We start from the raw sequence: 13,976 nt of genomic DNA on the forward strand, positions 1-13,976 counted from the left end.
TAAAGGAAGAATATAAAACTATTTTATTGACCACTGTTCACCAGTATTTACAATAAAGTAAACAATATACAGTCTGATAACATTCAAATTACTACAAAGTTAGATTTCACCTGGCCTTCTTCTGACCAAGTGATCCCAAATACTAAAAAGAATGATTCTACAAGTTTAAAGGGCTAGGTTTGGGTAAAGAAGATACATGCACATCAATAGTATAGAAGACTACAAAACATCTGTGAGCTTGTTTAGACATTCATAATGAACCTGTAATAACTATGGAAGTTTATGAATGTTTTATAAAAGCTTTTACCTAGTATGGAGGAAGTAGTAGTAGTATCAAATGCTCTCTTATGATAAATGAAACAAGTTGCAGAAAGCTTTTATTTACTTGCTGTTGATGCAAAACATACTACTTCAAAAAAATATCAAATTTGATTGTTAGAATGTATGTTTCTCACATTGCTAATAAATCAAATTTCAGGTTTTAATATTCATATATATAAAAAAGCAATGCAAACAATTATTGTGCTTCATCTTCCGGGCATGAATGCCAAGTTAGTCGCTCTTCATAAAAAGCGATTACGATCTGAGGACACTTCACGTTAGCTTCTTTGGCCAGCACCAGATCTGCCTCATCAGAGTCTTTCCTGACGTAGAAGAGAGCAGGATTTAAGGAAATAGATAATCATTAATTCAGTAAACTTAGCAGCTCTTGATAGGTCAAAAGCTCTGAAAAGAATACCACCTAGAAATCAGTTTTCAATATACCTTTCACTACAACTACTAAGACTTTCCATACTACTGGCAAGGTTTCGTTGCTCCCTCTTCCTTCCCTTCCCATATTTTTTAATGTTTGAAAGAAAAATGCTATTCAAATAGAACCATTTACACAGATACCTATTGCAGCATGCAATGAAATTGTCCTTTAAAGTATAATCAAAACTTCAAAGTGAGACTTCTAAAAATCAATAGCATCAGCCTTACGAGGTTGTAATTATACCAAAATTACATTTATTGCTCATGCAAGAAACTTGTTACATTTCATAGTGATATCTCTTATGCTGCCTTGGGGAAATAAAACAAACTTTCTAGTCTGACATGCTTCAGATTCTATTTTTAAGTGTATACTGCCTTTTCAAGTCAGTTTTGTGCATACATAGTCATATCTATGTTTGTTGCCTACAATCAATTATGAAAAACTAATCAAGTGCAACTGAATCAAACAGGGAAAAAAAAGCTTATTTTTGAATGTTTCCTTTGTGTTTGATTTTGCCAATTGTCACTTCAGAAATTCAAATAATCATAAGCTGTATTTTGCAACTCTTCTAAGTTTCACATAAAATTTATAGAGACTTTGAGAAGGCAGAAAGGAGACAAAATCTTCCAAAGCATTAATCTTCAGTAGTCCAGGCACATCACATGAGAAATTATTTCTCTGCAGACCACTCAGTTTAACTCTTCAGAAAATTACGTCCTCCTTAAAAGCTGTGGACAGCTATCGTTCTTTTCACCCCATCAATGTAAGCAATCAAACCCCTAGCAAATGTTCATTCAATCTCTTGTATTCTTAACACTGAAAAAAACCACTAGTTTTATTCTACTCATTCACACAGAGAAAGTCTTTCTGTCAACACTGCAGCTAATGAAGCTGGTCTCTATCTACCCTCTAAACAACATAAACTCCCCCCAACACTTTCTCCTCTTGCCAGTCCATAACAATTATTCTTCATCTCAGCCGCAACTTCCTCCCCTGGCTGCTTCCAATTCCACTTGGTCGCACAAAGAACGGCTGGCACTTCGGCTGGTTAAATGGTTCACTATCCAGGATCTGACTTCTGCTTACTGAAACATGTAAAGCTGCATTTCTGCCTACCAGTCCTTCAGTAAGAGCACTACTGAGATACAGTTTTTCCATACAAATGCCAATTTTCTTACATTTTATCAGAATTTACTTCTCAAATTTCTACTTCTGTAAAACTGAACCAATAGAAATGAAAGTTATTATGAGTTTTGAAGGAAGAGGGAATAGGTACTAACTGATTATAGAAATCTTGTTTTTCTAAGGATACAAGGTTAATAAACAGACTACCACCTTCTGTGTCTTACTCCTAAATTGGAGCTGTCCCATGAGCCTAAGTGTAACTGCCTGCTCTCCCTTAATATGGGCAAGAACTGTGGATGTAAGACTTACCATTTCATGAGGAACATAAGCTCTCCACTGCTATCCGTAGCCCCAATTATCCGCTCGGGATCAAGACCCCTTGCAAAGCCTCTCGGTTTATCAACCTATAAAGTAAATTAGAAGACTGTTATCTAGTTTAATGCCAAACCAGAATTTTATCTTAACGGCAGATATATGCATTCTTGTGTATGTATATATATATGTGTATATAAAAACGTAAAATAGAGCCTTACATAAGCATAAAAGCTAGCTATAATTACATATATTTGTCTGAAGATGACATTAGTATTATCTCTCGATGACTGATCTTCAGGCCAAGTGTAGAGTAACAATGAAGGAATTTTACATCAACCTTTCTAGCATTTATTTCTGAAAACTCAAAATATAAAACAAGTGATCTAAAAATCCTTATGGTACATAATCAAACAAGTACAGCCAGTCAAAGCAACAAAAAAGGCAAAGCAAAAACGTACCCCTCAAAGAGCGAAAAACAAAACCTTTTCAGCAAAACAATAGGTTTGGACTGGCTTAAGCTGTGAAACTGCACCCTTAGGGAATACCTCAACTCTTCGTGGCTCGCTGAGATCACAATGGTGGTAAAACATATCATGACTAATCCCTATATTAGTTCCTCTAAGTTCACAATATCCTTTTTGAGACAGTGGCCACTACTGTACCAGATGAAGACTCACATTTGACTTTATACAGAAATAAAAATATTCTCTGTATTATCCATCGACTACTATTCCTTCTGATGCCTTCCAACTTCTTGACAGTAACCACATATCCAACAGCTGTCTTTCAGTAAACCAGCGACACTGCCAACCGGTTTCATTTCAAATTGAAATTTGGAAGGTTACAGAGAAAAATGTGACCTGTTGAGCACACTTTATTAACTATTATTATGTGTGCATTATTTTGTACTCATCAGCACTGAATTTGCCACACTGTTTATTTAAATTGTAGGAAAAACCCAGACCTTTAAGAAAAGTAGTCACTCTTTCACCCTTCAGATACCTCTGAGTCTTTCTCCTCCCCTTCTCCCTTTCCACCACCACGTGTAGTCCTAATCTAAGTAACTGTTTGGTCCTCATATTTTGCCATCTTGCTACTCCCCTATTTAACATCATGTACTAAATATGAAAGCCAGAACAGAACCTCATTTTTGCTCAATTCACGGACCTTTTGCTCTAATACAAACTGACCACTTAGTATCATTTATAAGGAACCCTCAACCAGTCTTACTTTCAACTATTCATTAAGGATCACGGCACGGTGCAAGAGCTTCTAATGTACAGGTCAATGAATCATTTTTCATGCACCATTTGGATAGCTACATTAACCAACCTTAATGATTACCCTTTTCAAAGCACAGTTCCAGATGCTACGCAATTTTTAGTTTTAAACTCATGTTTGGTCTCATTCTCAAAATCATAAAAGATTTGAGGGTAGATGGGGATGGAGAGATTGGGAACAGACACAGGAAAAACAAAGCTTAGCACACAAGCATATACTTACAGAATCACGCTTTTTCTTTGATTTACTATCATCAGATTCGCTATCTGACAACGATTTTCTTTTGGCACCATCTGTTTTTTCTTTACCAGCTTTTTGAGAGTTCAGAAAAGCTTCAATTAGCTCTGGACAATCTAAGTTTTCTTCAGGTTCCCATGTGTTGTCAGCACTGAAATACACACGCACTCATGTAAAACCAGGAGAGGATAAATGTAAAACTAGCCACATGGCTTACTTGAAGCAAGTTCATTTTTTTCCTCACTATGCAAAGTAAGTTTCTTAAACCTAAGGATGCTTATCTCCCCATTTTTAGTAACCTGCATGAACTACATTTGATGACTGAAAAGCAAAAGTATGCTCTGCTATTGTTGAAGAACAGTATTTTTAAACTGGAGGTACAGAATTAGCAGCTCTATTAGACCCGGATGGGAGCATAGGAGTTAAAACAAGCAATTTACACTCTACCAAGACATACCTGTCCATTTACACCAACTCCCTTCCCTGATTCCTCCAAAGGCTGTCCATGCATAAAAACCATACAATATGAGCACTAAGACTTAAGGAGCGTCCACAACACTTACTACAAATAGTTAAGTATGTATGTCTAAGCTTCTGTACACAAGGTATGCTCTCAAAAGCTATCTCTGAGCAATGACATCAACTATACGTGGAACTATCTGTGCCCTTCAGTTGACCACAGGAGGGACACAAGTTCCAGGTCCACAGTTGGGCACTGCAAATGTTTCAGCAACTTTGTTAACTAAAATTTTAAGCCCCTGAATGTTCTCTACAACAGCTAAGCAGTCCATCAGAAGTCCTCACACACAAATACTGCTACAGCACTACTGCACAAGCAAGATGACTGCAAATTATTTTCACTTACTAAAATGCATTTTTGCAACTTCAAATCAAATCCTCAAATACTAACACATTGTGTTTTGCGTTCATGCACTTAGCACTACACAAACTGCAGATGCTAGAATGCAGAATGTCACAATGCAATCACTTTGGGAGATATGCAACAAAGTAACTGCACATATAACTACTTCTGTTCAAATCATAGAATGGTAGGGGTTGGAAGGGACCTTTAGAGATCATCTAGTCCAACCCCCCTGCAGAAGCAGGTTCACCTAGATCAGGTCACATAGGAACATGTCCAGGTGGGTCTTGAAGCCCTCCAAGGAAGGAGACTCCACAACTCCTCTGGGCAGCCTGTGCCAGGGCTCCGTCGCCCTCACAGTCAAATAGTTTTTTCTTATATTTAAGTGGAACTTTTTGTGTTCCAGCTTCATCCCATTACCCCTTGTCCTGTTGCTAGCTAAATGCTAGGTTCATCACCTTTTTCTAGCTAGTAAAGCAGTCTGACAGAAAGCATCACAGGAGAGAGGAGCTATATGCTTTGTAAGGTTTTCTTGTGCTTCCATTAAGTATGCCTAATGAAGGCAACCATGCCATAGAATTCCTTATGTAAATTCATCTGAGAGCAGCTCAGAAAAGCGAATAGCAACAAGCAAACTATCTTCATACAATTCATTGCTTAAGACCTGCCTACAGTCTATATCCCTGCAAAATTTCTTACTTAGAAGTAACATTCCTTCCACTACATACATAAATGCAACTATCAGTCTACCCTACCTTAACACTGACACAAGCTAAATCAAAGAACAGTGGTAGAAGATCACTATGAACTTGGTAACAAGTCCTGGAACATTTTATGTAGCACAAATACTAAGCTAAATATCTTTTATTTCTATTCTTCAGCAGTGTGCCCAAGTAGTCAAGAAGGCCAACGGCATCCTGGCTTCTACCAGAAGCAGAGTGACCAGCAGGACCAAGGAAGTCACCCTGTACACAGCACTAGTGAGGTCGCAACTTGAATACTGTGTCCAATTTTGGGCCCCTACTTAACAAGAAAGATACTGAGATGCTGGAGCACATCCCGAGATGGGCACCAGAGCTGCGGAGAGGTTTGGAGAACTAATCTTATGAGGAGTGGCTGAGGGAGCTGGGGATGTTTAGCTTAGAGAAGGCTGAAATGAGACACAATCACTCTCTACAACTACCTGAAAGGAGGTTGTAGCGAAGTAGGGGTCAGTATCTTCTCTCCAGTAATGAATGACAGGACGAGTGGGCTCAAGTTGTGCCAGGAGAGGTTTAGATTGGAAATTCGGAATAACTTTTTCACTGGGAGAGTTATGAAGCATTGGAACAGGCTGCCCAGGGAGGTGGTGGAGTCACCATCCCTGGAGATATTTAAAAGACACATAGATAAGGTGCTGAGGGTTATGGTTTAGTTAGTGATGGACTTGGCAGTCTCAAGTTAGTGGTTGGACTCGATGATATTGAAGGTCTTTCCCAACCAAAATGATTCTATTATTTTATTTTCATGCTTGATTACTCCACTTAAATATGCATGAATGAATGTCCTTCTCTTGAGGTTCTTTAAAATGTATCCCCATCATCCAAGACCCTCTCTGCATAGTTATTTCAAATCAATTGCTAATATTTAGCATTCTATCAGAAAAAAAAAAAAAAAAAGGTAATGCCTTACTCTGTAAATCCTTTCCACTTCAAGTAGTATTCCACCTTTCCATTTACAACACGTCTGTCCAGGACTTTCTCCACAACAAATTCTTCAGGCTCTGCCTCTTCAACTTTTTTACCTTTGCCATTCTGCTTCTTTCCCATTTTGTGCTACAAAAGAAATTCAGAATTACATTATTCATTCTTTTCCTTCACATAGTTACTCCACTGGCCAAATCCAACTTTGCTCAGTAATCAGCAAAGAATCAAGTACTTATTCACACTAAAGCCAGCAGCTCAGACTCCTTTTACGTTAGTGCATGTGGTCAGGTAACCTGAGCAAGACATGTTAATGTTTTGGGTTTATTCAGTTGCTTAATGAGATACCCAACACCCATTTTTAAAAAGTGAAATATTTTTGTCCATATACTCAGTGTCTATACTCCCCTTATAAATTTAATTCTCACTGCTACATGCTCAAAAATGTATGAAACTTCTAAAAGTTAACTCTATGCCTGTGAAAAGGCAGAGGGCAAGAAACAGCATAAAGCAGAAGTAAAAGAAAAAGGAATAAGGAACTGTGAAAATGCATAAAATAGAAGAGGGATGGTACTCAAAAAAAGGTTACTACCTTTTTAAAACAAAAAAAAGAAGCTGATGGGAGCAAAGTTTAGGATGTACTGCTACAATAAGCAAAATACTCAACAATAATCCATAACTATTGAACAGAATGCATGCTAGGGGCATTCCATTACTGCAATTCCTTCTCATTCTTAGCCACGCACCAATGTAACTTACATTCAAACAGATGTCACAAAGGTGCAAAAATTTAAAGACAGCTACACTTAAGTAGAGCACTTAACACATAAATGAAATTTTAACTTTAAAAACTTCGCAAGTGTTTAAAGTTTACATTTGATACTTCAAATAATACTTTTAAGTTCTTACAATAAACATTACATCCACATCATCCTCAAGGCATTCCCAGTTTAATAAGGCACAAATATATAGTAATAGAAGGACACATTTCAGAATTTCCTCGTTTGCCATCTTAAAAATGTTGGATCAAGCCTATCATGTTGTTTTACCACATTTCTAGAGCACCGTCAGACCAAAAGCAGTTTGCTTGCCATTTTGGACTGCACCTTATAAGGAAATTGTTAAAGTGGTAGCCACAAACTAATGGGAGCAGTATTGGGCTCCTAAAACATACAGTCATGCAGCACCCTAAATCAAAGTGGACAGAACTAATTCCTCAGTAGTACGCTACCACTAGAACAGAAAACATACAAGCAAATATCACAGAGCACTCCTGTTTGCTTGGTGGCCTTTCTCTAGCCCTCTTGAGAATTAATGTGGGTTAGTTTGAGAATACTGCAAAGCAATTTTCAAACTGTCAAATTTTTAGACTTTGTAGAACTTTGTCTTGATGTGGTAAAAGGTAGAAAAAAAAAAATCTATGTTAGTTGCAAGAAAAAAAAGCTGTCTTTGTTTTGTAAATTGAAGATCTGACGTTGATTATTTCTTTACAAAGCCCTGTCTTTGTGCCCTTTGTTGTTCATAATTCATTTCTCCCTCTGTCCTCAAAATAGCTTTACTCTGGTTTGCACCTTCAGTTTGAATTGCTAACAACGAAGAGGGAGAAAAGTTTCAAGTTTCTCTTTCAAATAGCAAGTTTTTGTACAGGATTTTATCTCATGTGACATTTGTTTTGATTTGGAAGCACAGAAGAAAGATTATCTAAAACAGAACAAGTACTTCCAATTAAGATTTTAACTGCCTGCGTATCCCAGGTGTACTTTGACCACAGCGTTCATGTCTGGAAAGTGTCAACTTAAAGCACACTGGCTTTTTTAGCTTCCACAGGAAAAAGAATGTAAAACCAAAACTGAAGGAAAACAAATACACGAAGATGTCTAACTCTTCTATGAAGACAGCTTCTTTCCAGAAATGGAAGTGTGAAAAGGAGGAAACAAGTAGATATGAGGAAAACAAACAAACAAACAAAAAAGCAGCAGTGAAAAAAAAAAAAAACAAAACAAAACCAACCCCAAAAACACAGACTCACTATACCATAGTAATAACATTATAATTACTGGTGATGAGGCAAGCAGGCTACAAGTGGGGAACATCTCCATCTGTGTTCTCCGCTGGACTAAAATTCTTTGATTCAATGGAAGACTGTTTTCTGGTACTCTTTTCGGCTTCACTAATTCTTGTCACTTAAAGATAAATGGTTTGGATTTCTGTATCAAAGCAACAATTATTTTTTTTTTACTTTCTAAGACTTAAGTATATCTATATAATCTTCCACAGAAGAAAATTAATGTCATGAGGGTCTGTATTTTCCTCTTGAAGTGCAGCAAGAAATAACAAAAGAGACAGTATGTTGCTTTTTTGGTTTAAATATTAGAGATTTAATTAGGTCTCGTGCATCAGCACTGCTTTCCAAACTCTCGAGCCTCTCCAGCCTATTAAATAATAGTTGATTGCAGAGCCTGCAGAAATACTGAAGATTTGTTAAAAAACTGTACATTCTGAGATCACACAAGCCAATGTAACTTTCGGCCCACAAGTGAATGTGGTACCTGACTGAAGTTAAAAGATACTAAACGTCCACTAGACCCCTGAAGACCCCTTCTATAGGGTTGCATGTTGTAAGCTATAACTTGGGCATCTGACCACTGAATGCTCATCTATGTATCATTTCCCTTTCTGCATTCAGAAGTCACATAGGATAGATGCTTATCATCACTCTTTCTTTCAGGGGCGAGATTAAAACATTGATGTGACACTGTGGTGAAGGGTTTTAACATAGAAGAGGTAATAAAATAGGAATTGCTGTTCTAGAGCTATGCTATCCCTTAATACATTTGAGTTTTGCATGCAAATACATAATGAAGCAGAATTAGTTACGGTTCCCATGGGAACCATAACTGATTTTCCTGACCTGTGCAGCAAAATTCTCAGTAACATTGAAAGATTAAAAATACTGCATTACCAGATTCTTCTTCTCCCTGAGGTATCCCCTCCCCAGGCTAGCTAACTCCTTTTCTTTTTGAAATTAGGGAAAGTGGGCAATCAGTTACTAACAGAAAGTTCAGACATTCACCTTGGTGAAATATTTTACAATAGTTTGTTATCACACAACATAAAGGAAGCACTCTATTATACTTTTAAGCCAGGAGTCAATACAAGTTAATATCTAGATCTGGGTCAACCAGTAAAATTCAGAACAGATCTTCTGCGTGCATTCTAAGTCAACTCTTCTGCTACCCAAATTTTGAACAGTGCATGTGCATTTTCGCTTACTTCCCCGACACAGCCTCAGATACATCTCATACTATATGTCTTCAGTTTTGTCTTTCACAAAAGTATATAAATCACTACTAGCTGAATGGTAACCAGTAACCAACTGCCCTTAGAAGTCCATATTTTAATGTCAAGCAAAGCTTTACAGAACTTGAGATCCATGAATGCATCATTAAAACGCTCCAGGAGGGGTTGACATCTCATAATCTCTGCTCCTATGAAATTCAAAGAAACTGTTATTTGTTAAAAATCATTTCAAAAGGCATCTTAACTATGCCACATCATTTCCCAATCATGTTATTTTTCATCTGTAAAGAACTGCCTTTTCTCAGGCAAATAGCTTTCCCCAAATACACAGGGAGAAATTACACGAATACATGATCTGGATTTAATTTTTTACATATATGATGAATTATATGTTGTGGTGAAAGAAGGTTAAAAAAATCCTTAAGTGTTTTCTACCATAATACAGATGAAATAGTGTGGGGTCCTTTATTTTTTTTTCCCCTCAACAAGTCTCTTTTGAAATGGCAGACTTATCAAAGGCAAAGACAATGTCCTTTCTAGTAGCCTTACTTTCTGGATCTGAAATTTTGGTCAGAATAATGCTGGGGAGGGGAGATGTGGATGTATCTTTTAAATGGAGATGCCAAGTTATAAGTTTGAAGAAAAATATGTTGATTAAATCCTTACATACTTTAGGTGTGCATGAACTTACCAATGTAGTTTTATTGGAGGCCATTTTTATTGCAGACTTGCAGAGCTTTTACTAGAAAAATGCATGACAATTAAAAGGAAGTTTACATTACTCAAAGAAAGGCATCCCAACAACAAGCATGGTCCTTGTTCCAACCCCCATTTATTCACTGCATATAACATTTCTAACATGGATTAAATCCAGAACAATAAGTAGGTTACTACTTTGTCTGGCATAACCCAATAATGCACCACTGTGTTAGCCAGGATAAACCACACTGACAAGTGCTTGAAAAAAGGTTTTTCCCAAGGCCTTCTAAGACACAGAGATGTTCCTAGGGAAAAGGGGGAGGACCATAAGGGATGCTTATTTCCTTAAACCCAACAGGAGTTCAGATTTTAGCAGTTAATCGGGATACACCTAGGTATATTAACTGCAAATCTGGAAGGGAGCAGCTACACATCTGTGGTTTAATAATGAGTCACCCGTTAGTCTTATATCATAGCAAATGCTTATAAACAGTAAATATTTATCATAATGCAACTATAACGTTGACTTCTGATTCTGATTCAAGCTTGCAAGACTTAAGGTCCTAAAGCAGCATTAACTCAGCTAAACAGTACATACTACATACTTTAAACAACATAAATGATGTTTAACACAATCCATCCCCTTTTCCATATAATTTCTCATACTGGCCACCTCCTTAGGCAGTGTCTCCGCTCCACTGCAAACTACAGAACTCTTAAAATTCCCCATATGCCTGGGCAAGGCAAAAGAGAAAGTCCTTCAAGGCCAGAAAACCTCTTAGACCCAGTAATCCCGCTCAATTCCCCCGACACGTGAGGTGGATTTTGGCAGTCCCACGGGCAGTGGAGCAGGCGAGGTTGGAGAAGGGTAGGGACTAGGGCCGCAGAGCAGAGGCGCTTCTCTTTTCCCCGTTTGAAAGGCGGCAGAAACGGGAAAAGAAACAACGATAACTCCCCGTGTCAGCCTCACCAGAAAATAAAGGCAGCCCTGCGGAGGCCTGCTCCGGAGGCTGCGCCTGGGGCCTGCGGTGGGCGCACGTGAGGCCGGCGGGGCCGCCCCGGGCGCGCTAACGGGACTGGCCCGGGCGGCGCGGGGCCACCCCGCAGGCCTGGGGGAGGGGGCCCGCCGCTCCCGCCCCGCGCAGCCCCCGCCCCGGGCAGCCGCCACCCGGCGGGCCCTGCGCGCCGCGCCCCCGCCGCCGGGGCCCCTTCCACGCCGCCTCCCCCACCCCGCCACGTTTCCCCCGGGCCCGGCACACGCCGCCGCCACCTCCCAGCGCAGGGATAACCGGCCGCGGAGGCCGTCCCTCAGCGGTGGCAGGCCGGCTTTGTCTCTGGAGCGCGTCCGCCGCCGCGCGGGTGCCACTGCCCCCGCCCCCCGGCGTAGCTCTCCTTCCCCGCGGCAAAACCCGCTCCCTCCGGGGCCGTCCTTCCCTGCGGAGAAGGTGGCTTTACGAGCGCCGGGGTCGCGGCCCCCAGGCATCCCTACCCACCCTCCCCCCCCGGTTACCCCCTGCCGCCAACGAAGCGGCAGCGTATCGAGAGGGGAGGGAGGGGGAAAGACGGGCGGGCTCCGTCCCGCATCTCACCGCGGCAGCCCACAGGCAAGGCCCGCGCCGCGGAGGGAAGGGGAGCTGGGGGGAAGGAAGCGGCTAGAGCGAGAGAAAGGAGAGAGAGAGAAGGATACAGACTTCAATGGTGGCCAGACGCCCGGGTCTCCCGTCTCTTCCTCGCTCTCGCCCTGCGCGCACTGAGCAGCGGCGGCAACAGCGACATCTGAGGGGGGTTGAGGCGGGGGGTGGGGGAGGAGGGGAGGGGAGGAGGGGGGAGCGGGGGGTGGGAGCGGCTGGGCGGCAGCGCGGCGCGGCGCAGGGCGGGCGCGGCGGCTGGCGGGGCTGGGCTGGCCGAGCACTGCGCGCCGGCGGCTGACGGGGCAGAGCGCACGACGCCGCCTACGCGCGAGCTGCAACCTCCTACCGTCGCCGCCGCCAGCACAGGAGGGGGGCCAAGACGTCTCTCCAACGGGGGGCTAGCGCAGGACCGCGTCAGGCGTCCAAAAGAAGGAAGATGCCTCGCGGCGACAGAGAAAGCGACTGGGTGAGCGGGTGGGCGGCTTAGGGGGGGAAAACGGGCCTGCGGTGCTCGGTAATTGCACAGCCGCCATGATGGCCGCCACCATGAGGGCGCATTGGGTCGGAGCGGACGCCGCCCGTCGCCGAGCGCAGCTCTCAGTCGGTGCGGGAGGGTGGGCCCAGCGAGCCCAGGGAGCGTGGGGGGCGGGCAGGGAGCGCCGGTCGTGGGTTTGAAGCTCGTTCCTGCGTGGCTGAGGGGCCGTTGGGACCACAGCCATTTCCCGCGTTGCGGCGGGAAGGCCTAGTCATTAGCGGGAGCGCCAGGGTAGGGAAAGAGAATCCGAAAGCCCGGGCGGGGGGTTTACACACGCGACTCTTGTTAGTGGGGAAGGAGGCCGGAATCGGTTGGGGGAAGCTCTGCTTTGGGTAAGGAGTCGAGGGTGGCTTTCCCCGAGAGCTGGGAGTAGGGGGAGGGGGGAAGAAGAGGGGGCGGGAAGAAAGGAGCAGCCTCAGCGCCATTTCCCTGGTGCGCAGGGCGGCAGCACTCACCCTTTGTCGCGGTGCGTGCGGGGCCACTGAAGAAAGAAAAAAGAAGGAAGGGGAGGACGGAAGGATGAACAGAGTGCCGAAGCGGGCGGCGCGCCCGTCGTCGGCGGTGCGGGGCTGAGGGGAGCAGGCTGCGGAGAATCTGCCTCCCGCGCAGGCCCCCGCGATGTGTCGGCACTGGCGCCAAAATCTGTGCAGTTACCACTTCCTCCTGCCCGGGCGGAGGGGGAAGGGGCCAGGCCGCGAACAAGACGGGGAGAATAGGGGGTGCGCTTCCTTTTGCTCCCGTCCGCTCCCTTCCTAAGTACCACAGGTGACCGCGTGCTGGGCTACGGCCGCCGCTGGCGGCGGGGCCGGGGGGAGACGATAATACGAGCCCGCCTTCGGCTAATTATAACCTCGCACTTTGAGGTTGCAGCCTTCGGGGCTGTTCGGCAGTTTCCGGGAAAAGAAAAAAAAAAACCCAACCACACAGGACACGGCGCCAATCGTGATCGGGGCCGGTTCGGCTCCGCTCGGGCACGTATTGCGGGTCTCTTCCGCTGTCGGAAATTGCCGAACGGATGGATTGTCGGTGACTGCTGCTGCTTATTCTCCGGAAATTGCCGAGCGGGCTCCGAACGCCATTACTGGCTGCTTCGGCAATTGCCGGAAACGGCCGAAGTGAGTCGAATGAGCTCCATTCACGTTTCGGCTTTTTCCGGCGGCTGTCGAAACGGATAAGCTCGACGACGACTGCTCCTTCGGCTCATTTCGGAGACAGCCATTACTAACGGGTTGATGACTTTTTATTACGTGATTAAAACACATAGGGGCGTTATACAGAACTGTCGCCCCTTTGGAGATATTTAAGCTACGGAATCAAGCTTTTTCGGGTTTCTTTTAAATCTAAAACCTGGGAAGGAAGCCTGGGCTGGAGAAGGAGGGCGCTAGAACTACGTGGAGCTGAATTTCAAATTACGTAACAGTTAAGGCGGCCATTACTGAGCAGTTGTACGGTACTCTCAAGCAAGAATACGTAAACCATGAAGAATATGGTATGTGAAAAGGGAAAACTCAGAGTTTGCCGTTGAGGAGGGGTACGCTTGGTTATGCATATGGAG

At 43.2% G+C, this 13,976-nt stretch overlaps 2 protein-coding genes across 10 annotated transcripts in view; one reads left to right on the plus strand and one right to left on the minus strand.

Moving 5' to 3' along the window:
• On the minus strand, nt 1-13,275 carry CBX3 (chromobox 3). Of its 5 annotated transcripts, none has more exons than XM_061996440.1 (6): nt 11,947-12,128; nt 8,314-8,463; nt 6,246-6,388; nt 3,698-3,863; nt 2,189-2,283; nt 1-644 (listed from the first exon to the last, which is right to left on the minus strand). In XM_061996440.1, the coding sequence occupies exons 2-6, from the start codon at nt 8,353-8,355 to the stop codon at nt 518-520; spliced, it is 573 nt and encodes a 190-aa protein (XP_061852424.1). In that variant the 5' UTR covers nt 8,356-8,463; nt 11,947-12,128; the 3' UTR covers nt 1-517. The 5 variants fall into 5 exon arrangements, with proteins under 5 accessions (XP_061852424.1, XP_061852426.1, XP_061852425.1 ...); XM_061996442.1 differs by lacking the exon at nt 8,314-8,463 and adding an exon at nt 10,248-10,298 and having other exon boundaries at nt 11,947-12,127; XM_061996441.1 differs by lacking the exon at nt 11,947-12,128 and adding an exon at nt 10,248-10,298 and having other exon boundaries at nt 8,314-8,439.
• HNRNPA2B1 (heterogeneous nuclear ribonucleoprotein A2/B1) overlaps nt 12,167-13,976 on the plus strand; it is a 20,340-nt gene continuing 18,530 nt past the window's right edge. For 2 of the 5 annotated variants that reach the window (XR_009818755.1, XM_061996437.1), the window contains exon 1: nt 12,167-12,352. Coding sequence is in view for 4 of the 5 variants with exons in the window: in XM_061996437.1 (XP_061852421.1) it covers nt 12,323-12,352 (30 nt within the window). In the remaining variant the exon portion in view is untranslated. Of the gene's footprint in view, nt 12,353-13,530; nt 13,911-13,976 lie in introns of those variants that run through there. The other 3 variants (XM_061996436.1, XM_061996438.1, XM_010208306.2) reach the window with 2 other exon arrangements.

Source organism: Colius striatus, chromosome 5 (genome assembly GCF_028858725.1).
Source record: "Colius striatus isolate bColStr4 chromosome 5, bColStr4.1.hap1, whole genome shotgun sequence".
NCBI lineage: Eukaryota > Metazoa > Chordata > Aves > Coliiformes > Coliidae > Colius > Colius striatus.

What these genes read in the sequence shown, in the direction of transcription:
- CBX3 (XM_061996440.1), bottom strand. Translation starts at nt 8,355, where the DNA reads ATGGAGATGTTCCCCACTTGTAGCCTGCTTGCCTCATCACCA. An exon ending in AAGTGGAAAGGATTTACAGA is followed by an intron (nt 3,864 to 6,245) that starts GTAAGGCATTAC and finishes TGTGTATTTCAG; the next exon opens with TGCTGACAACACATGGGAAC. An exon ending in CTTATGTTCCTCATGAAATG is followed by an intron (nt 645 to 2,188) that starts GTAAGTCTTACA and finishes CTTCTACGTCAG; the next exon opens with GAAAGACTCTGATGAGGCAG.